The sequence below is a fragment of the Canis lupus genome, chromosome 29 (assembly GCF_011100685.1).
Source record: "Canis lupus familiaris isolate Mischka breed German Shepherd chromosome 29, alternate assembly UU_Cfam_GSD_1.0, whole genome shotgun sequence".
Lineage (NCBI taxonomy): Eukaryota > Metazoa > Chordata > Mammalia > Carnivora > Canidae > Canis > Canis lupus.
Genome location: NC_049250.1, coordinates 22954232 through 22981773, shown reverse-complemented (window position 1 = coordinate 22981773; position 27542 = coordinate 22954232). Strand labels below are relative to the sequence as shown.

The 27542-nt window shown below is 40.7% G+C and overlaps 2 protein-coding genes across 4 annotated transcripts in view; one reads left to right on the top strand and one right to left on the bottom strand.

Annotated features, from left to right (window-relative positions):
* Positions 1-5721: 5721 nt before the first annotated feature.
* Positions 5722-17404, bottom strand: TMEM70 (transmembrane protein 70). Its single transcript, XM_038579856.1, has 4 exons — positions 17300-17404; positions 13285-13716; positions 11750-11855; positions 5722-6361 (listed from the first exon to the last, which is right to left on the bottom strand). The coding sequence occupies exons 1-4, from the start codon at positions 17402-17404 to the stop codon at positions 5904-5906; spliced, it is 1101 nt and encodes a 366-aa protein (XP_038435784.1). The 3' UTR covers positions 5722-5903.
* Positions 17161-27542, top strand: part of ELOC (elongin C) — a 24452-nt gene continuing 14070 nt past the window's right edge. Inside the window, exon 1 of one of the 3 annotated variants that reach the window (XM_038579551.1) lies at positions 17161-17301. The gene's annotated coding sequence lies outside the window, so the exon portion shown is untranslated. Of the gene's footprint in view, positions 17302-17739; positions 17833-18061; positions 18178-27542 lie in introns of those variants that run through there. The other 2 variants (XM_038579553.1, XM_038579552.1) reach the window with 2 other exon arrangements.

Genomic DNA, 27542 nt, shown 5'->3' with positions numbered 1-27542 from the left:
CTGGTCAATAGTAACAAAACCAGTCTGTAGGTCTCCTTTAGAATCCCAACAGACTGCCAGCCCTTCTGTATCTGCATGGTTATTCTCTCCCACAGGTTTTTTTATGTAGTAACGTCTCATGGCCCAGGGAGCTGGACCTATAGGTCTGAACTGAATGGTCTGATGCAAACTATTTCTGCTCTGCAAAAGGTGCAGCCACAGGGCAGAGCCAGACGAGATGAGACCACAGACATGGGATATTAGCTGTAGTTCTGCATTGTGGGCGGGAGTATACCAGTATTATACTTAAGTATTATACTGGAGCATACCAGTACAGCTCCAGGGAATATTTTTTTAATAAAATAATTTTTATTGGTGTTCAATTTACCAACATACAGAATAACACCCAGTGCTCATCCCGTCAAGTATCCCCCTCAGTGCCCGTCACCCACTCACCTCCATCCCCCGTCCTCCTCCCCTTCCACCACCCCTAGTTCGTTTCTCCAGGGAATATTTTGAGCCTTGATAAGGAAATGATCAATATTTTGCATGTGGCATGTATTTCAAAACTCTCACTCTGTTCTAGAAAAATAGCTCATCTTTTAGATACTTTGCTACTTAAAATCCTTTGTAGGACATAGTTTAGGATTAGTAGCCAAAAAATAAAAATAGCATGGAGTCAGGGCTTAAAAATCTACAAGTTTAGAGGAAAATAATCATATGTTGGTGAAAGCTTCCACTAAAGAACTGTGCTACTTTCCCATTTTTAAAAAGGCAAAAAAGTCTGTGGGAGGATAGGGAAGTGAAAGTTGTTAATGGGTATTGAGTTTTAGGTCTGCAAGATGAAAAGTTCTCAAGATATGTTGCACAGCAACATAAATATATAGTTAACACTACTGAACTTGTGCTTGAGGCTCGTTAAGATGGGGAATTTTATATATTTTTTACATTTAAAAAGTGAAAAAGAAGAAGGAAAGCCTATGAATGCCCCTAGTGGTCTCAAAAATACTATTTCCCACTAAAAGGAAGAAAGATTGGAGAAATTGCTGATTCCAGGTCTGGGGCAGAAAAATGTGCAGGATGGAGCCTGGAACATCTTAGCATATTAGATAACCAATAAGAAGACATTCCCCACTGACCAAAGATGACTTTCCTATGGCTGCTGTAATGACTAACCACTAATTCAGTGAGGAGTCAGGGAGGCCTTCTTGGAGGAAATTACATCCAATAATTAGAGGATTATATTGTATTATGTTGCAGTGTACTCACTGTATTTTATTGCATGGCATCACATCATCAATGGCAGAGCCAGTTCCTTCTGCAGACTCTGGGGGAAGAAACTGTTTCCTTTTTCATCTTAGAGAGCTGCAACACTTGTATTCCTCCATCTTCAAAGTTCAGCACTCCCATCTCTGCTTCCGTCAGCACATCACCTTCTCTTCTGACCTGCTGCCTCCTTCTTATAAGAACTCTGTGATTACACTAAAACCATTGGGCTAATCCAAGATAATCTCCTCAAGATCTATCTATAAAATACCTTTTGCCATTTAATGTGACAGTTTCCAGGCATGAACATCTTGAGGAATCATTATTCAGCCTACCTATAGACTATATAAACATCCAGATAGTAACTACAATGAACTGAAATACACCAAATATATTCAAAAGTATGAGGTCATAGTCTTTTAAAAGATTTTATTTATTTATTTGAGAGAGAGAGGGATGCCTGGATGGCTCAGCAGTTAAGCATCTGCCTTCGGCTCAGGGCATAATCCTGGAGTCCCGGGATCGAGTCCCACATTGGGCTCCCTGCATGGAGCCTCCTGTCTCTGCCTGTGTGTGTGTGTGTGTCTCATGAATAAATAAAGTCTTTATTTAAAAGAGAGAGAGAGAGAGAGAGAGTTAGAGAGAATGAACACAAGCCAGGGAAGGGGGAGATGGAGAAGAGGGAGGATCTCTGGCAGACTCTTCACTGAGTGTGGAACCCAATGTGGGGTCAGTCTCACAACCCTGAGATCACAACCTGAGCTGAAACCAAGAGTCAGACGTTCAATCAACTGAGCCACCCAGGTGTCTTGGGCTCAAAAGTTGTTTAAAGCCTAATTAATCGGGGATCCCTGGGTGGTGCAGCGGTTTGGCGCCTGCCTTTGGCCCAGGGCGGGATCCTGGAGACCCGGGATCGAGTCCCACATCGGGCTCCCGGTGCATGGAGCCTGCTTCTCCCTCTGCCTGTGTCTCTGCCCCTCTCTCTCTCTGTGTGTGACTATCATAAATAAATTAAAATAAATAAATATTTTTTAAAAAGCCTAATTAATCATTAGATGATGCTAAGAAGTCAACTCTTTTGAAAACTGGTAAATAAAGAGAAAGAATCAAGCATTTATCCTGACTTTTCTATAGCAACTGAGCTACTGGTAATCAGAGAGTAGATGGGACAAGTTTCCCTTGCCTCCTTATACTCTTTTTTCTCTACTTTTAGAAGTATTCAATTAGTATATGAAAAAGGAAAAATAGAATATAACCATTTTGCAAAACCTAATGAATCACTGAACTTAGGCACCAAGTGTCAATGGTTTCTCACTTTACAAAGAGAGGAACAAACTTTGTGAACTTCTTGATGGATGAACACTATGGTAGCTAGCCTCCAAGATGGTTCCCAATGATCCTTATTTCCTAATATTCAAATCCTTGTGTAAACTCCTAATGAATAGGGCTGACTCTGTAACAAATAAAATACTGCATAAAAGACAGTGTGCAACTTCCAAGCTAGATCGTATACATCATTGTGGCTTCCACGTTGTTCTTCTGGCTCAGTTGCTCTAGGGAAAGCAAGTAACCCTGAAGAGAGAACCATGTGGTGAGAAACTAAGGCTGTCAAAAAGCCAGCAAAATGTGTCAGTCATGTGAGTAACCCACCTTGGAAATCATTCCTCCTGCTCTAGTTCAGCCTTCAGATGACAGTAGTACCAGCTGATAGCTTGACTATAACCTCATGAGAGAACCTGGGCTAGAAGCATTCAGTTCAAGCTACTCCCAGATACTGGACCAACAGGCACCATGCGGTATTTTGTTTTAAACCTCTAACTTTTGGGACACCTGGTGGCTCAGATGGTTAAGTGTCCAACTCTTGATTTCAACTCAGGTCAGGGTCCTAGAATGGACCCCCACATGGCTCCCCACTCAGTGGGAAGTCTGTTTCTCTGCTTTTCCCTCTGCCCCTTCCCTTGCTCAATCGCACTCTCTCAAATAATTCAGTCTTTAAAAAAAAAACAAAAAACAAAAAAAAAACCCGCAAACTTTTAGGGGCAATTTGTTAATGCAACAACAGATAATATAAGCAACATCATCTATGAATTAGTCTTGTCCAAAATAATCAAATCTCAATCTGATGAAGCTTCAAGTCCCACTGCCAATTTATAGATCAGAAGACAGAGAAACATATTAAACTACACCTCAGTGATACAATCAGAAAATCTAGACCACAAAAAGATGTAAATGACAAAGAACTCCATTTCTTCAAAAGATAATCTGCAAGGGAGAAAAAAACGAAGTGAAGGAAATGGAGGGGCCCATAGCTTAGAAGAGTCTTGAAAAACATTTCATAAATTGGTGTGAATAAGGCATGAACTTTACTTAGATCTTAATCCAAACAAAGTGTGGAGAGGAAATTGGAATTTGAACAGACTGGTATTTGATAACTTTGGGAAGAGAGGAGTGGCTTGGGTATTATAATAGTATTATATTTTTTAAGTCCTCATCTGGTAGAGTTGCAAAATATTTAAGAAAGAAACGTTATGATGTCTGGGATTGGCTTCCAAATAAAAGTTGAAGGCAAGTGGTTGGGATCTAAACCAAACAATATTGACAACAAATTGGTAATTGTTGAATCCGAATGATAGTCCTGTTGATTCATTATACTCTTCTACCTCTGAACAACTTAAATTCTCAACAAAAAGGAATCCCACAACAAAAGTATTAAGTGTTCTGAAAAAAATCGGAATACAACTTTAAAAATTGTGTTCAAACTAAGGCTATCATTCAGACCTAATGGCCATTTTGTTACTTCTGCTTCCAAAAGCAGAAGTCTTTCAGGATAATGAAATTGACATTGAGAAAAGAGATTGCAAAACATATTATCAATCAGTATATTACATGATGTAACTCAGATGATAAGCCAAAATCACCCTGCCTTTCGAGACTCAAAACTGACTCAATGCCCTTCCTTTAGATAGTGAGAGACTTCTCACTTCCCCAACCTTTCCAAGATTACTCCACCTGTGGTGAAAGTAGTAAAGTGACAGAGATGTGTAAATTTCTCCTCCTCACCTTGGCCTGAATGGTTTCTGCTGACTTATTGCAGTGATGAATCATATTCTACACATGCTGTTCCTTTTCTACTTCTTGGTATCACTCCAGATGATGTACTTGAGAAGTCATCTTATATTCTAAGCTTTTTAATTTTCCTTAAACAACTAAGTTGTATTCTGAATTATTCTGATACAAATAAAAATAGGTTTTTTCACTCCACCACACAGGTGACAAAAATGGGTATATGGATACAGGACATTTAAAGAGATATGGTACACTCAAAACAAGTTATGAAGTGACCCTTGGAAAAAAATGTTAAAATATTAACAATGCTGTTTTTTCTTTTAGGAATGGAACTAAGTGATTTTTTTTCTTGCTCCTACTTTCTAATATTTGATGAACATTTGATTATGGAATAATTTTTTATAGGAAGATATAAATCACATTTACTGTCAAGACACATTACTGTCAAGACACAGGACAAAGGAGCAGGCAGGCAGAGACCCAAACGGAAGATGCGGATGGCGCGAGCTTGTTCATCTTTCTGAGACTTAGAGGCTGTCTTCTGCTAGGATCACAAGCTAGCTGGTTCTAGCAGAGGGAAGGCTGTAGGTCTCAGAAAGGGGAGCACTTTCTTACCTTACGCTACCTCCTATAAGCCTCTAGCAGCTTCAGACCTGACCTTTGTGAATGAACTAGTGATGCTTCTGGTGCTTCCCCATTCCCCAGCTAACCCATAAAGATTAGATTTACCACCATGGCAGACAATAGGAGACATTAGGCAACTCCATACAGACTGGGGGTTTTGTTCTTAACTAGAACTCTGATAACTAGCACAGTACCTGGCACACGCTGGGCACTTAATAAGTTATCTACTAATATAGATAGCATTACCTGAAGCCTTTTGCTACTTACTGAAAAGCTTTCACAAGAACCAATTTTCATTTTACAATTAGAGGTTAAAATCTTAAAATGCCAATACTTCATAAAATTAGCAGAGATTGTGAATTTATAAAAGGTACTGTCCAACTATTTAGCGCCTCTGATTTTCCAACTGATAGGATACACCAAGGGAGAAGAGTGCCACCAAAGACATCACTACTTAGGTCACCATCTCTTCTGTAACTACCACACTCAACGGGACATGGAGATCCTTATTATGGGAAACTATGCCTGAGAAGATAAACAAAAACTTGTGTTCTGCACCAAAGGGAGATTAACACTGCTTCCCATAATTCTAGAATTTTTAAAAAAAGCTTTTAATGTAGGCAACGTATCTATACTTAGAAAAATCCAAACATAAAGGAAAAACAACTCTCATTTGTTTCTGACACCCGATCCCCAGCTTAGAGACAACCACACTTATTATATAAAATTATCCATGCATATGCCAGTGTATTTTCATACTTTTTTAAAAACACAAATGGCAGAATGTTACTTGTTTTTTCAAACATAGCTTATTTTATTATACAGGAACATAATTCTCTGAAAATTAAAAGTTGTTTGATACAGTTTCAAATTACTTTCAGTTGCTAACAGAAAACAAAAGTAAAGGCAATTTTATCATACATTGGAACATAAATCACATTTAAGCACAAACCTAGAAAACAACAGATTCATTTCTCATCTTTAACCTGTTTCTTCTCACTGTCTGCTTCCGTATCAAAAGTGAATGGTTTGTCATAACCCATTAGATGGTCATAATCTTCAGGGTTTGGAAAGAGCACTGGATTAACTAACAGCGATTTTGTTTTAGCATAAAATGTGGTAAATATATGAGCGCTGTCTGGAATCCTCACGTCGTTCTGGTGAAACACTGTACTTTTTTCTAAAAGCACAACATTATAAGTAATGGCTTTGTAAGTGTCTGTTGTAGCTTCATGGTACAACCGAACAACATAGCCTTTCGTAACAAAGTGAAGCAGTGCTGGAGTAATCACCGTAAAGCTTCCTATGATGCCATAAAATAATATTTGCAAAGGTAGACTTCCAAATATAATATTGTTTTGTGCAAAAATATATGGTAGTAATGCAAGACTGATGACACTTGTAGAATAAGAGAAACATTTCACACCTAAGTAGGAAAAAAAAAAAAACATGAGTATTAATATTTATAAATTTTATAAAAGAATCAATCTATCCAATTAATTCTTCCACCTTTCTTCTTATATCATCATCAAAACAACAAGACCAAAACACATATATAGTAATTATTATTTTCCAGGCTCTGTGTTAAGTTCTTTACATACTTTATATATTTTATTCATAACATCTTCAAAAACACACTATGAAGCAGATATATAATTATCACCATCACTCCCATAATTATCACCATCATATGAGAAAAATAAAGCACTTGCCCAATGTCACAAAACTACCAAGAGGCAGGCAGTACTGGGCTTCAAACCCAAGCAATTTGATTCTAGTGTCCAGGCCATTAGCCAGTACAGTACCCCTCCAGGTTGGAAAACCTGCTTTAGGGTTAGCTGGCCTCCACCTCAGTTCCCCAATAAAAGATTTAATATTACTCAAAGATCCTTATGAATACTATGAAAATTAATTCAGTCAGACTAAATAAAACTATTAACAAGCACTTCCACATACCTAACATTAAATGTTTACATATAAGACTAACATTATTAGATTAAGTAATTAGATTAAGTGTCCAGGATTTTTTTTTTTAAGTGTCCAGGATTAAAACAGCAAATTACCAAAAAAACACAACACCAATGGTTAAGAAACATGTGGGAAATACATTCAACTTCTTTACCAAGAAAAGATATTCAAATGTTAATTTTTTTTACCTGTCACATTAAAAAGATTAAAAATCAATGACTTCTGAAATATGTATTTAAAAATGGTTAAAATGGTAAATTTTATTATTTTTTAAAGATTTATTTATTTATTTTATTTATTTATGAGAGAGAGAGAGAGGCAGAGACACAGGCAGAGAAAGAAGCAGGGATCCTGATGTGGGACTCGATCCCGGGTCTCCAGGATCACGCCCTGGGCTGAAGATGGCGCTAAACCATTGAGCCACCGGGGCTGCCCATAAATTGTATGTTATGTATATTTTACCACATTAAATAAGTGACTTAAAATGAAAATTCTTAGTTTGATTGTATAATTTTACCATCTGTTTAGAAAATAGACAAGTTGAGATCCCAGACAAGTTGATTATAAAGCTAATTTAGAAAAACAAGAAGAAAAAAAAGGTTGGGGGGAGGAGTCAGATACTAAAACATAATGCTATAATTAAAATGGTGTGCTGCTGGTACACAAATAAATAGATCAATAGAACAAAATGGAAAATTTAGAAAGAAAACCTAACTGCATACAGAAATTTAGCATAAAGATATAATCTTGACGGTGCCTGGGTGGCTCAGTTGGTTGAATATCCAACTCTTGATTTTGGCTCAGGTCATGAGATCGAGCCCACATAAGGCTCCATGCTCAGGACAGAGGCCACCTGTCCCTCTCCTGCTTCTCTGCACATCCTCTAATAAATAAATAAAATCTTTAAAAAATATATCAAATATGTGCCAAAAGTTGGATAAAAAAAAGAACCCTATCCACACATACGAAAGAAATATAGACACCATACTGAACCAAAAATGTACATGGCCCTTAAACAGATAAAATGTTAACAAACTTCAATCATAAGAACATGAAATTAAAAGCACAGCGAGATATTGTTTTTCCCCCAAACTGCCAAAAACCAAAAGTTTGACAACAAACTCTGCTGGTGAGGCTATAATACTCTCTTGTACACTGCTATTGGTTGAAGGCTTAATGATCTTGCATCAGTAATTTTAAAATAATTCCTTCCTTCCTCCCACAGAGAGTTGCTATGACACTGGCACACATATAACTAGATACAATGGGGACCAAGATGCCTCCTATATAAAAGCCTCCTTAGGGACGCCTAGGTGGCTCAGCGGTTGAGCACCTGCCCCTGGCTCAGGGCATGATCTGCAGTCTCAGGATCAAGTCCCACATCAGGCTCCCTGCCTGGAGCCTGCTTCTCCTTCTGCCTACGTCTCTGCCTTTCTCTGTCTTTCATGAATAAATAAATAAAATCTTAAAAAAAAAAAAAAAAAAAGGCCTCCTTAGTTCTTCCAACTACTTTTTCCCCATGATTTTTGTCACTATGGTGGGTTGAAAAGTGTACCCCAAAATTCATGTCCACCCAGAACCTCCAAATGTGACCTCATTTGGAAATAGTCTCTTTGGGCAGCCCCAGTGGCCCAGCAGTTTAGTGCTGCCTTTGGCCCGGGGTGTGATCCTGGAGACCTGGGATCGAGTCCCACGTCAGGCTCCCTGCATGGAGCCTGCTTCTCCCTCTGCCTGTGTCTCGCCTCTCTCTCTCTCTCTCTCTCATCTGTCATGAATAAATAAATAAAATATTTTTTAAAAAAAGAAATAGTCTCTTTGTATATAATCAAAAATTGAGATGAGATCATCCTAGAATAGAGTAGGCCATAAATCCAATGAGAATATCCTTATAAGGACAGAATAAGACAGACACACAGAGAAGGCCACATGAGTAAGAACCAAAAATTGGAGTTATGCAGTTATGCCCCCATAAGCCAGGAACACAACTGGTTACTGGGAGCCACTAGAAGCTGGAAAAGGCAAGGAATTCTTTCCTAGACCCTTCAGAGGCAGTATGGCCTTTATCAATACTCTGATTTCAAACCATGAGCTTTCAGAACAAATTCTGTTACTTTAGTCACCAAGTTTGTGGAAATGTATTATAAGAGCCTGAGGAAACTAATACATATACCTTATTTTGCTTGGATTGAAGTAATTACTATTTTCTAAACATATTCTGGGCTTTCCCATCTTCATGTCTTTGCTCATACTACCCTATGCCCTTCTTTCACACCTCCTCATGTTCAAATTCTCCTCATCCGAAAATAAGACTATGACAAAGTCATTATTTGTTGATGAATTAACAAAAACTATCAACTATAAGACCCTTCAAATGTCTTTAAACTGGTACATATTTGGCAGTTTAAAGATCTCTGAAAAGGGGGATGCCTGGGTGGCTCAGTGGTTGAGCATCTGTCTTTGGCTCAGGGCATGATCCTGGAGTACCGGGACTGAGTCCCACTTCGAGCTCGCTGCATGGAGCCTGCTTCTCTGCCAGTCTCTGTCTCTCATGAATAAATAAAATCTTTAAAAAAAGAATCTCTAAAATGGTACCTGTTATATATAGAAAAAAATGTTTCTCCCTCAGTTTCTACATAGAAAAAAATAGTGATCCCTGAAAAGTACAGTTTCTAATTATCATAATATTGAAAGAACTCAAACATTAAATTCCTATACAAGTTATAATTCTAAAACTTTGAATACCATGGATAACTACGCTCTCCTACAAACATAACATCCTATTTATATAGGTAGGTACACCAAATTTTGTAGGTACACCAAAATTCCTATTTATATTCTCTTCTTTACAGACTGGAGTCAAGCGGAAATACGAAATAAATTAATGTCTCCCCTACATTTGAAGGACCTGTGTCTGTTCAGAAAGAAGGGTATCATGGGGGTCACTGTTAATACATCTCAATGGTATAAACCCAGGTATCCCAGGCCAGAGATATGGCACAGGTTCAATGGCCAACTCATGTACTGATTCCTGAAGACATTTCTAATCACCCAAAATTGATCTTTCCAGTAACTTCAAAACTCCTCTCAATAGTGATTATAATCAGTCCTTATTGCCAATGTTTTATTTTTTTTTAAGATTTTATTTATTTACTCATGAGAGACAGAGAGAGAGAGAGAGAGGCAGAGACCAGGCAGAGGGAGAAGCAGGCTCCACGCAGGGAGCCCAATACGGAACTCGATCCCGGGTCTCCAGGATCACACCCTGGGCTGAAGGCAGCACTAAACTGCTGAGCAACCCGGGCTCCCTTGCCAAAGTCTTATATAGCTAAAATTGTATCCTTAACACAGTTTATTTTGACACCACATACTTGAGAACATACAGATTTCCAGAGTAAATTTTAGATGATTCAGACACCAGCATAATCAAAAACAGGAATGCAAATGCAGGTGGTGAAATCTTGTGGCCGACTTGGTTATAAAGTCGTACTCCAGGTATGTCAGGTTATACTTTTAAGATTACTGAAATGAAATACAACCTCAGGAACTTGAACAAAGCACATACCTAAGTTCTTCTGACCTCCCTAATAAATTATTCTAAATACTAAATCATACTAAATACCAAATTAAGAGCTAAGGAAAGAGGGCAGCCTGGGTGGCTCAGCGGTTTGGCACCTGCCTTCGGCCCAGGGTGTGATCCTGGAGACCCAGGATCGAGTCCCACGTCGGGCTCCCCGCGTGGAGCCTGCTTCTCCCTCTGCCTGTGTCTCTGCCTCTCTCTCTGTGTGTCTCTCATGAATAAATAAAGAAAATCTTTTAAAAACAAAAAAAGAGCTAAGGAAAGAGCTTCAAACTTAGAGCTATTTAATAATACTCTTTGTCTTCTCAAGTACTACCACCTAGAAAACCCACTAAACATGTTTCTTGAAAATGTTAAAGTGACCTCAAAAAACATAAAAGAAATACACTATTTAATTATACAAGTATTATATGCTTATTGCAATGGCCAAATTTAAAAATATATAAAGTGGGGATCCCTGGGTGGCTCAGCGGTTTGGCACCTGCCTTCGGTCCAGGGCATGATCCTGGAGTCCCGGGATCGAGTCCCGCATCAGGCTTCTGCATGGAGCCTGCTTCTCCCTCTGCCTTTGTCTCTGCCTCGCTCTCTCTCTGTGTGTCTCTCATGAATAAATAAATAAAATCTTTAAAAAATAATAAAAAATAAAATAAATAAATAAATATATAAAGTAAATGTGTACTTCCCCCAAATAACCACTCTTAAGGGGTATAATTCCGTATTTTTTCTCTCTCTCTCCATATTCAAACATTACACAAATATACACTATTTTGTGTTCTATTTTGTTGTTAAACATCTTGGGAAGTGACCAAGGGAGGGAAGCTTTAGCACCTAGCCATAAGATCCCAAAGTCAGGGGCACCTGGGTGGCTCAGTCAGTCAAGTGTCTGCCTTCAGCTCAGGTCATTATCTCAAGGGTCCTAAGTCTGATCCCCCTATCGGGCTCCCTGCTCAGTGGGGAGCCTACTTCTCCCTCTCCCTCTGCCTGCAGATACCCCTGCTTGTGCTCTGTGTCATATAAATAAATACAATCTTTAAAAAAAAAAATCACAAAGCCATAACAGTCTTCAAAAATCTTTCTAAAATCTCCTAAAAATGCAAAGGTTTCAGCCTCTAATCTTGATTTACAAGCCACAAGAAAAAAAATTATAACCTAACTTTGCCTCATATCTTACAATTAAGAGATGATATAATAAGAAGTAATGTATCTTGGGTCCATTTTTACAACTAAAAGGGGGTTAAAAGGAAATTACCCTCACTTCTGATTACCCACCAAATACTGTTCGGGCCAGATTCCCAGTATAAATCAGCCTTCCATCTTCTGATTTTTCAAGCTCTGTATGTAAGCACTGAACACATCTTTCCCAACAAAGAGGTATCTATTGAAACAGAGACCGTTATAAGGTGAGTACATAATAAAGTGCATTTAGGATCAACTTTTAATTTTTTTAAGCTCTATAAATTATAATGAAGAGTAAGAGAACGTGTCATATGAGGTGGTTTAATTCTCCCACATAATCTACCAAGTTCAAGAAATCCAACTAACAAAATCACTGTCCTTAATTCATTAGTCACCTACTGAGTTGGAGTTTGAAAATCCAGGTTTGCATCCCAGCTGAAGGCTTCCCCCACCCCCATCCCCCCCCCAGATAAAGTGGGGCCTGGAACAAGTAAAACATTTTAGTGGCATAATTTCTTCATTCTGTGGTGAACGAAGACATTACTCCTGTTCTCCTGTCAAAATTTTAAATGCATTAGCTTTTCAAAAAAATGTTAATGTATGTAAAAAAAAAAAAAACTGGGAACGCAAATTGTTTCAAGTCCAGATCGTTTTTAATATTTCTAAAACGCTTATATTATAGCTAGTATGTCTTTTTAGAAAGTTAACTCTTTCCCTATTCATCTCCTTGCATCTGTTGTTCCTCTTAAGAAAATACTTCACTTGACATCTTCATCACATTTCACAGGAACAAGAGTTCCCATAAGGTGTAAAAATGAATTTCACAGCACACACCCTTCAAAATGCAAAAGGTATGCCTAATCCCTTTACGCTGAAATTTAATGACATTCCAATTCCCATGTTAGGCATTTCTTCCACGTTTTCAACCATACTTTCTAATTCTGACATTTTAAAGGGCAGGATTAGGAGACAATTTATTCAGATTAAAATGACAGGATCCGGCAGCCCGGGTGGCTCAGCAGTTTAGCGCCGCCTTCGGCCCAGGGCCTGATCCTGGAGACCCAGGATCGAGTCCCACGTCGGGCTCCTGCGTGGAGCCTGCTTCTCCCTCTGCCTGTGTCTCTGCCTCTCTGTGTGTGTCTGTCATGAATAAATAAATAAAATCTTAAAAAAAAATAAAGTGAGAGGATTAATATCTCCAACTCCTTTCTCCAGGGAGCAAAGGAATTCCTTAAAATAGCCTCATCTAAAAATAACTTAAAAAAAAAAAAAAAAACTTCAAGTCAGGTTGAGTTCTTTCAGTGCATCTCCCTCCATTCGTTGCAAATCAACCCTTCCGAGGCTTCCTCTCAGGGGCAGAAAATAGCGCGAGTCCTCACAAGCCCGCTGGGTCTGCAACCACCTGTGAACCACTTTCTGGAGCCGCCCGGAAAAACCACCAAACGGCCGGTCTCGAAGGGATGGGGATGGGGATGGGGATGGGGATGGGGATGGGGATGGATCCCCCTGGAGCCGCGGGCGCCCCGGGCCTCCCGCCGAGGCCGAGGCCGAGCCCCGCGGAGGGCCGCTCCCCACCCAAGCCCCCCGGCCGACGCTCCCTGGGCCCCGCCGCCCCCCAGAATGCCGACCTGCGTTCGCGCCCGCCGGCCCACGAGCGGCGAGGCTCCCCGCAAGCCCACGCCTCCGCCAAGCGGCCTCGAGGAGCCGCGCCAGGGGGCCGCCCGCCAGGACGCCGCCCTCAGGCCTCGCAGCGCGGCGGCCGCCCGCGGTACCGTGCTCTGCCCGCCGAGCCCAAGTCCGGCCGCCCGCCGGCTGCGCAGCGCCAGGAGCAGCATCCCGCGCGAGGCCCGCAGCAGCCGAGCAGCCCGAGGCCCCAGGCCCGCCGCCGCCGCCGCCGCCGCCGCACCCCGCCGCGCACGCCCCGCCCCCGGAGGCCCGCCGGCCCGGAGCCGCCGCCCGCGCGTGCGCAGAACCCGCGGCCTGCCCGCGCCTCCCCGGCCTCGCGCGTTCAGTTGCAAGGTCCGGGCGGACAGCCCCGCGGCGCCGAGGGCGGACGGAGCCTGGAAGGCAGAGTTCAGCCTCTGATGCGCCTGAGCGTCATTTTTCTAGGCCTCCAAACCCGTTTTCTCTTCGGAAAACGATTCTAACCTATTAGCACAGAGGAACGATACTTTATGCGACTTGGACAAAAATGAATGGTGATTTAATCCAACCGTGGGGTTGGTAGAAAATAATTGGAACTTGTTCATGCGGTGCTGATACTTGACAGATTGGTCCTCTGGAATCCTTCACACGTTTGTTCATTACTTGTTAAGTACCGAGAGCCTAAGACTAAGGAGCAGAGGACATAAAGATACCGCACAAAATTGGAAACCTGTACTAACGGTGGAGGAAACACCTAAAACTACGCTGAAATATAATGCTATTTTAATATAATTAAAATATACCAATCTACAAAAGCCTTGAGAAGCCAAAAAAAAAAAAAGAGCATGATTATTTTGGCCTCAGAATGTCTAAAAGCTTTACGTTATCTGAGACTTGAAGGATGAGCATCCAACTGGTTGACACACCTATTTACTATTTCAGAAGAATGCTTTTGAGTCAAGAGGCTTTTGGCATAGGAAAGGATCAAACTCAAAAGTCTAAAATAGTATCACCTTGACAATTCAAATCCCTGTCTTTTTTTTTTTTTTTTTTTTCTGGGAATCCAAAGGGATAAAATTATACTGCTTTGGGGATCCCTGGGTGGCTCAGTGGTTTAGCACCTGCCTTGGGCTCAGGGCATGGTCCTAGGGCCCCAGGATCAAGTCCCACATCAGGCTCCCTGCATGAAGCCTACTTCTCCCTCTGCCTGTGTCTCTGCCTCTCTCCCTCTCTCTCTCTCTGTGTCTTTCATGAATAAATAAATAAAATCTAAAAAAAAATAATAATTATACTGCTTCTTTATGAGTGACTTCATTTTCTTAAAGCTATCTTCCACTTACATTTTAAAAACTCTTCTGTTTAGTGTAATTGATACCACAAACATCAATTATCCATTTAATTGGTATGTTTAAAATTTTCTGTTAGTACAGTGTTTTCCTACTGTTACAAAGATAAATTAAGACATTTTTAAATGTTTTGGTTTATTTGAGCAAAAATCTATTCAAATTGGACTGCACCAAACAAAGTGGTTAAGAGTCCTCCACTGAGAGTAGCTAATAGACATTTGTTGAAAATAAACTACTTGAATGGGTTTTTGAATTTCCCTTCAAAGATGAAAGTTGATGGGAAATTACAAACCGGTTATCACTTAGAGAATGTATGACTGCCATTACTGTATATCCTGTTTGTTTTTTAGCTATCTTTCCTCCCCATCCACCAGCTCTCTTTCTTTCATTAAGGTGAGTTTAAGGGCAGAATGGCATGATGAAAAAAGAAAAGAAAAATTTTGGTAAAGCTAGTATAATAAGAACCCTAAATATTTTTTTATATATTACTGGCTTAAAGCATGTATTAGGAGAACCTTTCCCAAGAAGAATTTGCCAACAGATTATCAAAATCTTTTAAAATGTTCATATTCTGAAGAAATAATCAGAAACATGGTCAAAAAGTATTGCAGAGATACTAAACACAGTATTACTTTAAATGATTTAAAAATGGAAATGAAGTAGGGGCACCTGGATGCTCAGTCTAAGTATCCAATTCTGATTTCTGCTCAGGTCATGATCTCAGAGTGTTGAGAGCAAGCCCCACGTGCAGCTTTGCATGCTGGGTGTGGAGCCTGCTTAAGAGTCTTTTTCACTCTCTTCCCATCCCCCTGCCCTCTATCTCTCTTTTAAAAAATTAAAAATTCAAACCAGGTGTATGTCTAACATTAGAGAAATACTTAAGTGAATCATGATCTATTTATACAATGTAATTCTATACAAACATTAGAAATGATGCCTATTGAGATTTTGGTTACAGAGACGTTAAATTGGAAAGTTAACCAGAACCATATACACACAGTCTGATCATGTAAAAGTGCGTGGAAAAAACAAACATCTGCAATCTATTTTTTATAATGAGCATATATTATATTGACTACATAAATAAAAATTTAAAATACAGTAAAATTTTGTACAAAAGAAACTAATAGGGGATCCCTGGGTGGCTCAGCGGTTGAGCGGCTGCCTTTGGTTCAGGTCATGATCCGGGGATTCCGGGATCTAGTCCCACATGAGGCTCTCCGCAGCTAGCCTGCTTCTCCCTGTGCCTACGTCTTGGCCTCTGTGTCTCTCGTGAATAAGTAAAAAGCTTTTTAAAAGAGAGAAAAAGAATATGGGCTCACAGCCTCCTCTCCTCACCCCATGGTCTCTCCTCCCTACCAAACTCTATTCTGAGCTACCGTTAAAACCAAAAACTTAAAAAAAAAAAAATTTTTTTTCTTGTAAGAGCTTTGAAAAGTTAACTCAGAACAGTCCGTTATAAAGCAATGATTTATCTTCCAGATCAACAAAACATGTCTTTCAAGCAAAAGTCATAAATTAGGTCAACCCATTTTGCTTCGTCTTTACTTTCCTATGCGGACATTGTTAGTACAACAGCGCCTAGTTGAGCAACATGCCACGGAGAGTGTCTTGGCCCTACATTGCCTTCTTGCCCCGGTCTCCTGAACAGAGTGCAAACTTTATTTAGCTGTTTCAGCTTTTCTGGAAGGGTGCCTGAACCAAACCACAGCAAAGCAAGTAAAAAGGGTGGACCGATCGACAGAGCGAGAGAGGAAGGGTGCTGGGGCAGAGAGGGCGTGGAGGGTCAAAGACGGCCTCAGAATTCAGTTATCCGCGGCGAACTCCTGGGATTTTCACCGAGCGATCTCAGAATTAAGCAGAGCTGAACAACTCCCGGCAGGGAGGGGTTTGTAGGGACGGAGAAAGGCTCCCAACCCTGGGGGGTGGAGGCGTGGTTAGTGATCGGTGCCGAGAAGAGAGGAAACGAGGCCAGCCGATTGTGCTAGCAGTCAAGATGCTCTTGCCCCTTTCCACCAAAAGACAGTTTTTTAAAGAGCACGATCTTGTTAGCATCGAAACCGCACTCCCCCTGTTCAATCTTCTCTGCAGGTAATCTCCGACCCCGGACAACCTCTAAAATCACCAAAGAGCGTAACATTCAGCGTGAGAAACTACAAGTCCCAGGGTGTAGTGCGGCAGTGGAGGCTGTAGCCTCCAGAGAAACTACGAATCCCAGGATGCAGTGCTGCCTTGGACCCCGCCCCCCCCGCCCCCCCCCCCGGCCTCCCGCCGAGCTGCTTCTGGGAATGACGTCCCTGAAGAAATCGGATCAGGATCGGCGCTGCATGCTGGGAGTCAGAAGACCCAGAATCGGATTGGTGGGGATTTGCAAAGGGCCGCGGTCCCGCGAGGTTGGCCAGCGGCACTGCGGGAGGAGGGACGGGGGGCGGGGGGGCGCTGCGCACTTCCTGTTGGCGGAAGTAGTAGGTACTCAGCAGGTACTAATCTCCCGCGCGGCGCAGAGCGCGTCGGTGACCCGGCGGAAGTGATTCCTCTAAGTGCCCCGGAACCCAGGGCGCAGGCAGCTGGGGGTGGGGGGGCGGCCCTGGAGTAGGGGCTGTGGCGGTGCGCGGGGAGCCGGCGCGGTGGCTGCGGTGGCTGCAGGGCTGACGAGTGAGTGTCGGGCTGGGGTGGGAACGGAGCTCCGGATCCGCGTGGAGGCCACGGCAGGCTCGCGCTGGGCGCGCTCGCGATCCTCCTTCCCACCCCTTCCCATTTGGGCGGGGAAGGAACGGAAGCTCTTAACCTCGCCGGGCCTCTTCGGCTCCTGGTTTGGGGGAGGGGAGAGGAGGGCGGCGGGACCTTCCCAGGCGCCGCTCGGTGGGCTCCAAGGAGGGTGGAAGGAGGGGCGGCGGCCCGCGGGCCTGGGCCTTCCCGGGGCTGAGCGCGGGGAGGGCGGAGTCAGGAGCGCGGCAGCCCTGTCGCTTTTCCTTTTTGCTTTCCCCGTGTGCTCTCAGATAACGTCCTTTTCTTGGAGTCGGTCCCCCAGGCACAGGAGTGGCTCTCCCAGTCCCAGCCCTCATCTTTTTCCAGCTGCAGGACCCCGAGAAGTTTACCTTCTGGGGGAACTTGTCGGACCATCTCTGCCCGACTTGATAGTTTGGGATTCCCGTCGCGCGCCTGCCTTCCAGGTCTGGCTGAAAGGTATCTAGTACCGCGACGGGGGGTTTCCCTCTCGGACTGAAAACTCTCGTGACATAGTCGTAAAGTTCACGTCAGTAGCGCGAGCGATTTTTACTTGGCGTCACCTTCGGTGTGGAGAACAACCGAAATCCTTTCGTTCGAGCTTTAAAGTCCTTTTTTCTTTTTCTTTTTTTTTTTTTTTTTCAAATCGCCAGATTTGCTTTTTTGATCCCCAAATAGTCGTTTCCTTTTCTGTTTAGTAGACTAAGATGATAAATCTGTGCTCTCGCTTACATTATATTTGTAATCCATGATGTTGAAACCTCACAGTTCACACGTGGATTCATTCATTCTGGAAATACAATGGTAAGGAAGCAACTGTGGTCTCTGCCGTCGGGGATATTTATTTATTGCCCGTGGTGATTCGGGGTGCCTTTTTAGTTTTTAAAATGACTTATTATTTTTTTTCCCTTAACTGAATTTAACTGGTAACTACATATAAAAATATATATGTTTATCTCAGCCCACAGATTCCAGTTTCATTACCTTTATGGTAATTCAGTGAAGTAATTAGGCGATAGTAGTCAGAAGTTCTTGTCAGCTCTAAATATCAAGTTCTAAAGTAATGTTTGAGTGTATCTTACACAGCGCTTCTTTGGTGAGTTTTTCTAAATACAGATTTTTCATTGCTATGAGATAATGTGGAAACTCTTTGCGTTTACACTGATATGTGTACATGCATTTTAGCTAACTTGTGTTTACTGTTCCGTTATTAAATAAGATCCAAAAAAGCCCATCAAGTGATGCCTGAACTTTCAAGCCTTGGTAATTAAGAAAACAATAATACCATTCACTAAGAAATGTTTATTGAACATCTATGTGCTAGGTGCTATACTAGGCTTACCCTAATGGAGCTTGGGGAAAGAGAGGAAATACAATAAGTGTAAGGTATAAGCAGATATAGTTTCAAGTGGTGGATAAATGAAGAAATTGTATCAAGATTAGAGTTAGATTAAATTAGGTGACTAGGATAGGGGTGTCTAATTGTGATAGGGCGGTGAGCAAGAAGTTGATGTTTCTCGCATGGAGACCTAAATGATAAGGAAGATCTAAAGGAAGAGCTTTTAAGATAGCAGTAACTACAAATATAAAGACCTTAAGAGAAGAATGGACTTGAACTATTACAATACTAAGAAGGCCAGCATACAGTATAGCTGGGGCATAGTGAAGGAAGAAGGATGGGAAATAAAATCAGAGTAGTTAGCAAAGACTAAATAAGATACAACATTATAGTTCTTTTTCTCGTTTGTAACGAGAGTCCATTAGAGGATTATGTGCAGGGGAATGACGTCTAATTTCTACTTTTGATGGCTAGTTGCTGTGTGGCAAACAGACCAGTTGGAGGAAAGCGAGGAAACTAGCTCCTCAGGAGGTTTATAGTAAGTAGTCCAATTGAGAAATAGTAGCTTTAACTAGAGATGTAGGGTGGAAGTTTGTGAGGAATGGTCTGATTTGAAATATAATTTGAAGATGGAGCCAGGTAGGTCTTGCCTTCACCCCTAAGACAGAAAAAAAATTTGAGGAATCAACTGTTTTGCCCAAGCATCTGGGTGAACAGTGGTACCATTTACTGAAATAAGACAGGAGCCTACGCTGGTTTCTGAGGAATAAGGAGTTTTGCATAGGAAATCAGGAGTTTGATAATTATTATACAGCTCAGAATGTGTGCAAGTAGGCAAGTTGAATATCCATAACTATTGCTTAGGGGCAAAGTCAGGCTAGGAGGATTATCTGGGGGTCATATTTTATAGATAATATGTAAACCTGTGGACTGAAGGACATCAAGCAGAGAGTGTTAATGGAGAAGAGGGCAGAAGACTGGGAGCGTTGTGGTCAAAAGATGAGCAAACCGTGATGAAAGCAGAAAAGCCAGGAGGGTGTGGCATCTACAATACTAAGGGAGGAACCTTTTGGGAAGGAGGGAGTAGTCAACTGTAAAATCCTGCTAAGAGTTAGATAAGGATTAAAAATTCTCCATGTAAACAAAGTAATTGAAATATGATGAGCCCTTTGAATGGACTGGCAGGCCAGAAGTCTGATCAGATTGGGTTAAGAAGTGAATAGTAGTAATGATGTTACAGCATTTTTTTTAAAATTTTTATTTATTTATGATAGTCACCGAGAGAGAGAGAGAGAGAGAGAGAGAGAGAGAGGCAGAGACACAGGCAGAGGGAGAAGCAGGCTCCATGCACCGGGAGCCCGATGTGGGATTCGATCCCGGGTCTCCGGGATCGCGCCCTGGGCCAAAGGCAGGCGCCAAACCGCTGCGCCACCCAGGGATCCCTGATGTTACAGCATTTTGATGTGCTAATGGGAATGAAAGCAGGACTGAGTTCTTGGAGAGGTGTGCTTAAGTGGAAAGATTGGCCTTGGATAGGAAGGTTGATTTTTTATTCAATTTTTGAAACAGGAGGGTAGACAGATTATATGATATATAGAGGCAAGTAGGATGGAGATAGAAAGACAAGGCAATTGAAGTGCTATCTTTCTGTTTTCCTGATAAAGTAAGTAAAGTCTGGGCAAGGAGAAGGTGTTGGAGGTTTAGGAGAAGCTAGGATTTTTTTCAGAGTAGAAAATGCTGGGTGCCTATTTATTTTAGCCCATCATTCTAAGGATTTTTTAAAATTATTTTATAATATGTTTAATCTATAATTAGATACTATATAGTGGAAGTATTTGTTCGGACTTTTTTTTTTTTTTTTTTTTAATATTTTATTTATTTATTCATGATAGTCACAGAGAGAGAGAGAGAGAGGCAGAGACACAGGCAGAGGGAGAAGCAGGCTCCATGCACCGGGAGCCCGACGTGGGATTCGATCCCGGGTCTCCAGGATCGCGCCCTGGGCCAAAGGCAGGCGCCAAACCGCTGCGCCACCCAGGGATCCCCTTGTTCGGACTTTTTTAAACCAAAACAAAGGAGTTTGGGGATCATTGTCTAAGAGGGAGGTTAGGTGCGTTACAGGGGTGAGGCATACATACTCCATGGAAACACATAGCACTCTGGAGCCCTTAAGTTCTGTGCTGTATGAGAGCAACAACTCTTTAATAAAGATGGGAAACTGGGAATTACAGGCATTTGTAGAGGGAGGAAGAATTTCAGATGGGTACAATCATGAAATGGTGCTGGAAGGAACTTTTAGACACAATTTAGTTCATTGTGTTTAACAGAGAAAGAAACAGGACTCATCACTTTAATAACCTATCAGCGTCTCAAGATGGAAATTTGGAGAGTAGAAATTCAGATGAGGACTTTGCAGTGACACTGTTGCTTTGTGTATATGCCTTCCCCACCCTTCTCCTGATCTGGCTCATGCTGTTTATTTTCCCTCTTCTTCCAGTTCTGCTTGGTAAAAACACCTCCATCCACTGAGACCCAGATCAAAAGCTAGTTTCCTCTTGTGGCTGTTCACTGAACAGATTCATAGTTCCAGATTTACTTCTTTAGGACTCCCAAAGTCCTGTTCCCCTCTATTAGCATCTGCAAACCTAGAGAATTTGGATTTATTATCAACATAAGTATCTTTTGAAAGGTTAATGAGACAGAAAACCATTTTCGATTGATGATATTTCTACAATGAAAGATATCAAAATTTAAGAAATATCATCAATAAATTAAGTTAAAAAATCTTACTTTAACCTAATTTTTTTGATTGAGTTGTAATTAACATTTGGGAAATGCTCAGCATGCCATTTAATTTTCTAGAAAGTTGCCTCATGCTTCTTCCTAATCATTCCTCCAGAAGCAGCCACTAATCTATCACTCTGAGTTCATTTTGCCTGTTCTAAAATTTCATACAAATGGATTAATGCAGTATGTACTTTTTTGTTTGTTTCTCCTTTCAGTATGTTTTTGGTATTCACCTATGTCTTGTGTATCAGTAGATCATTCCTTTTTGTTGTGAGTAGTATTCCTCTGTACAAATGTATTATAGCTTCTGTGTCATCAGGATAGTCTCTCATTTATTTTGAATAAAGCTTCTGTGAACATTTCTGTAAAGATTCTTTGTGAGCAAATTATTTCTTGGATAAATACTTAGGAATCTAGTGTAAGAATTTAGGAAAGTCTTGTTTATCATTTTGCCACTTGTAAATTGGTATGAAACAGCTATAATTTACCAAACATAAGTAGCCAAGAACCGTTATTCACAGTGATCTGGAGATCACTTAACATCACTGTAATGATTGTTGTGGTCTGCACAACCCTGTGTAATATTTCTGATTGGTCATTTGAGCCCAATCTAAAACAGAGCTCTTGGGGATCCCTGGGTGGCGCAGAGGTTTAGCGCCTGCCTTTGGCCCAGGGCGCGATCCTGGAGACCCGGGATCGAATCCCACGTCGGGCTTCCGGTGCATGGAGCCTGCTTCTCCCTCTGCCTGTGTCTCTGCCTCTCTCTCTCTCTCTCTCTGTGTGACTATCATAAATAAATAAAAATTAAAAAAATAAATAAATAAAAAATAAAACAGAGCTCTTAAATATCAGAGAAATCTCTTCTAATCCAGATTCCTAAAGCCCCACAATTCACGATAGGCAGAACATAGAACTGGGGATCCCTGGGTGGCTCAGCGGTTTAGCGCCGCCTTCAGCCCAGGGCGTGATCCTGGACTCCCCAGGATCGAGTCCCACATCAGGCTTTCTGCATGGAGCCTGCTTCTCCCTCTGCTTGTATCTCTCTCTCTCTCTCTCTCTCTCTCTCTCTCTCATAAATAAATAAATAAATAAATAAATAAATAAATAAATAAAATCTTTTTTAAAAAAAAAAAAACAACCTATAACTGGCTTTTATGAGGGCTTGTTTTGAGAAAACAAGCCCTGCTGATGAAATATAGCATAGTTGATTACTGAGTATTGTTAGATGAGTCATTATTTTAGTAAAAACTTGATCTTTTTTTTTTTTAATTTTTTTAAGATTTATTTATTTATTCATGATAGATGTAGAGAGAGAAAGAGAGGCACAGGCACAGGAGGAGAGAGAAGCAGGCTCCATGCCGGGAGCCTGACGTGGGACTCGATCCCGGGACTCCAGGATCATGCCCTGGGCCAAAGGCAGGCGCCAAACCGCTGAGCCACCCAGGGATCCCAAAACTTGATCATTTAGTACAGTTAGGCCATGATTAATTGTTAACCATGAGAAATAGATTGGAAATTGAGGTCAATGTTTTTACTTTTTTTTTTTTTGTTTTTTTTCATTTATTCATGAGAGACACAGACAAGGGCGGGAGCAGAGACACAGGCAGAGAGAAGCAGGCTCCATTCGGGTCTCCAGGTTCACTCCCTGGGCCAAAGGCAGGCCTTAAACCACTGAGCCACCCATTCTTTTACTTTAAATGACCTAATAGACTCCTTCAGTAAAAGCAAAGAACTGTCCTCTTTGACCTACTGGAGACTGCCACTGAGAACAAAACTTGTTCTTAGAGTCAGGGATATTTGAGAACGAGTTTTAACCCTAGGAGATTTGAGGACATTATCAAACCAAGTTTCAGATTGCATTAGTTCTAAGAAACCTAAAATTCCAGAAGTCATGTATAGGAATATATGCTTCATACACTTGCATTTATAATTAGCAGTTTATGGTAGTCCGTGCAAAACTGTGAGACTGATGTTTTAATTATCATAATTTCATAAAATGTGGTTATGTCATTGAAGTCTTTAATTTTTTGGGGGCACCTGGGCGGTTCAGTCAGTTGAGCATCTGCCTTCGGCTCAGATCAAGCCCCATGTCACACTCCCTGCTCAGCGGGGAGTCTGCTTCTCCCTCTCCCTCTGTGTGTTCTCTCTCTCTCTCAAATGAATCTTTAAAAATAAATAAATAAAAACTGTTTTAAGAATTAGAATTCATATTGACTGAATGTTATTGTGAAAGATGGAATACCATCTCCTTCCTTAGTTACTCCCTCCCTTCAGTATAGCCCAGAATATTTCCATAAACTTAAATAGAAGTTTCCTAGAAGGAACAGTTTTCACTGTGGTTGTCTAAAAGTTCTAAGTTTATTCAATGCCAACATCCTGGAAGAACATGAAAATAATCAATACTGGTCAAAAACATATCGTATCATTAAATAACTATTCTGTTAGAAAGCTCAGAATAGGAACACCTGGGTGGCTCAGTGGTTGGGTGCCTGCCTTCGGCCCAGGGCGTTGATCCTGGAGTCCTGGGATTGGAGTCCCACAGTGGGCTCTCTGCATGGAGACTGCTTATCTCTCTACCTGTGTATCTGCCTCTCTCTGTGTCTCTCATGAATAAATAAATTAAAATCTTAAAAAAAAAAAAATCAGAATGCTACTATCTGTGTTTGTGGCAGACACATTATTGTATGAAGCTTCACATTGTTAACATTACCATATAATTACCCTTGTGTTGAATCCCTGTCACAAAGAAATAGAACCTGCTTGCTTTGTGGAAACTTAACAGCTAGTAAGCAAGACAAAATATATCTAAAAGGACACACTTAAAAGCATTTGCATCTGATAGTGAAGAAAACTATAAATTTCACAGTGAAGGAGAAATGGAGGAGGGTTACCATTTGCTAAAAGTAATAAGACTGCCTACACAAGAATTAAATATAGGAACATTGTTATAAGTTAAATAGGCCAGAATGAGAATTTTAACTTGTCTTGAAAGACATGAATCCAGTGACACTGTAAGCACATTCTGAGCAGAATGTTTTGATGTGTTATTTTACAAATTGGAATAACCTAATTTCTATCACCTTGTATTTGTTTTCCAAATTAATCCTATTTTTACATATTTTTAATCATCAAGCCGACCATTGTTCCCTTATGAGCTGCTTGGTTCCACGCTCTTGTTTCGTTTCTCTTCTCTTCTCTTCTCTTTTTTTCTCTTAAGATTTTATTTATTTGAGAGAGAATGAGCAGGGGGAAAGGAGCAGAGGGAGAAGCAGGCTCCCAGCTGAGGAGGGAGCCTGGTACAGCTTGATCCCAGGACCATAGGATCATGACCTAGCATCATGACCTGAGCTGAAGGCAGACATTTAACCCACTGAGGTGCTCCAGTTTCTTTTTTTTTTTTTTTTTTAAGATTTTATTTATTATTTAGAGAGAGTACACAAGTACAAGTAGGGGAAGGGAGAGAAAGAATCCCAAGCAGACTCTGCACCAAGCACAGAGCCCTACACAGGATTCTACCCTGAGATCATGCCTAACCCACTTAGCCACCCAGGTGCCCCTCTTTTTTTTTTTAATTTATTTACATAAGTAATCTCTACACCCAATGTGGGGCTCAAACTCACAACCCAGAGATCAAGAGTTCACATGCTTTTCCAACTGAGCCAGCCAGGAGCCTCTTTTTAAAAATCAAAAAGCTTCTTTTTAAAAATCAAAGGGGTATCTGTCTGGCTCAGTCAGTTAAGCATCTGTCTTTGGCCTAACCGATGAGCCCCCCAGGGGTCCCTAAATCATAGCTTTCTTTAAGAAAACCATAATTTTCTAGTTATTTACACTTTTATGGGGGGGGGGTGAGATTTTTTTTTTTTTTTTAAGATTTTATTTATTCATGAGAGACACAGAGAGAAGTAGAGACACAGGCAGAGGGAGAAGCAGGCTCCATGAAGAAAGCCTGGGACCCCAGGATCAGGCCTTGAGCCAAAGGCAGCCACTCAACCGCTGAGCCACCCAGGAGTACCTATTTACACTTTTGAAAATGTATTTTTGTGCATTTCATTTATTCTGCAGAAAACGTGATTAAGAGGCAAGAAACCACTTATTTTACATAAATGGCACCAGGGACACCTTTTTCATTTGTACTATTAGAATCAATATCCTATTTGCCTTTGCACACAAGACTAGTGTTTCTCTAAAGTAGATATCAAGAATTGCTCATCTTCTGATGATTCTGCTGCTTGTGCTATTTACTTAGTTTTCCCCTTTCCTCCAGCACTTGATTCTTAGCACATTCATTTTAATGTTTTAATTTGCATGTTCTATGATTACTGTTGGGATCAAGCATTCGTATACAGGTCTATGAGATTATTTGCATTTTTTTCTTCTGTTTTTCCAGAGCTTGGTAGATGTTTTATATTTGGTTCTTTAATCTGTAGCATATTTTTGTGAGTGATGTCAGACATCTAACCTTCCTACCTTTTTGAAGTAAATAGCCAATGTAAGAAGACAGAAAATACAGAGAATAGATTTGCAGCTGTTGCTGTCATCTACTTAATAATCCAAGCAAATCAATTGAAAAACTATTAGTACTGATAAGAGAATTCTGCAAAGATAATGGGATACAAAATCAACTTTTAATAGATTTAAAAGCTTTTCTTTAAAACACCAGCAATAGGGATCCCCGGGTGGCGCAGCGGTTTGGCGCCTGCCTTTGGCCCAGGGCGCGATCCTGGAGACCCGGGATCGAATCCCACATCGGGCTCCCGGTGCATGGAGCCTGCTTCTCCCTCTGCCTGTGTATCTGCCTCCCTCTCTCTCTCTCTCTCTCTCTCTCTCCCCGTGTGACTATCATAAATAAAAAAAAAAAACAAAACAAAACAAAAAACACCAGCAATAATCTTACAGAAAGTATAATAGGAAAACAAGATGGCATTCATAATAAAAACTATAAAGTACCTAAAAGTCAACTAACAGGAAATGTGCAGTGGTAAAATGGGACTTGCCTGACCATTTAGCAAAACCTGTTTATCACACTTTATGATGAAAATAATGGATATATTGGTCAGGTATAAACAGATTAGCGAAAAAAAGATTAGTGAGACAATATAGTCTAGAAATCCATATAATATAATAAATGATAATGGTAACATTTCAAATCCAAAGGATGGGCTGTTCAAAGATCTTTTCAGTGTTCAGTCATACTAGATTCAGTACTGATTTCAGTGTAGGTACTAGGCTCACCTCGAATTTCTATTGGTTACTAAAAATTTTTTTAAACTATAAAAGTAATATTTATATATATATAACACTGTAAAAGCACAACGACATCCGAGAACTTTTTGTTCATGCTGCTGTATCTTCTGCCTAGAACTATTTTCAACCTACTTCTCTACCACTGCATTTGCCTACCTAATTCATATTTCCAGAACTCAGCTCAGTTATGGAGTAAGGTATTCAAGTGTTTACACTGAGACTTTTCTAACTCCAAACTTAGACTTATGTAAGTAATTTGTGGGTTACATCCAAATTTAATCATATTTCAAATATTTTTAACTTCTACATAAGAATTAGGATTTACTTTTAACTGTTAATGTTAATTTACTGTTCTCTTATTAATGATGGGGAGTCCCTTCCCCCACTCACCCACCTTCAACATTGTTATATAAATGGTGAGATTGATTTGCTATATTAAGTCTATAGAGAAGCTGTTGCTACCCAAAGGGCTTCTAAGATGTGACTTTGCATGGTTGCTTAGCTACTGCTAGTTAAATAAACATTCTAGATGTTTTGCTCTGGAGATTTTCCAGATAGAAAGTTGGCACTCAAATTTCTTCCAGCTTTTCTAGCATTTTTTTCCTTTTTGTTTTTTCAGAATGATTACAAAGCAGTATGAATAGAATAAAATAAAAATGACCAATGAATTTTGGTCTAGTATCATTAAGTGACACAGTACTGTTTTAAAATTTTAGATAAGTATCTAAGGATTTATATCAGCAGCTCTTACCAGTAGTAAAAAGGAAGTTTTAATGGGAGCCAAAATTGTTTACCATGG

Excerpts from the sequence above, each read along its gene's own strand:
- TMEM70 (XM_038579856.1), bottom strand. The coding sequence starts at position 17,404 with ATGGGAAGGGGTGGGAAGGAGGATCGCGAGCGCGCCCAGCGCGAGCCT. Across the intron at positions 11,856-13,284 it reads GCCGGCGGGCGCGAACGCAG|ATACCTCTTTGTTGGGAAAG; the intron begins GTCGGCATTCTG and ends CTGTTTCAATAG. Across the intron at positions 6,362-11,749 it reads TCTGGCCCGAACAGTATTTG|GTGTGAAATGTTTCTCTTAT; the intron begins GTGGGTAATCAG and ends TTTCCTACTTAG.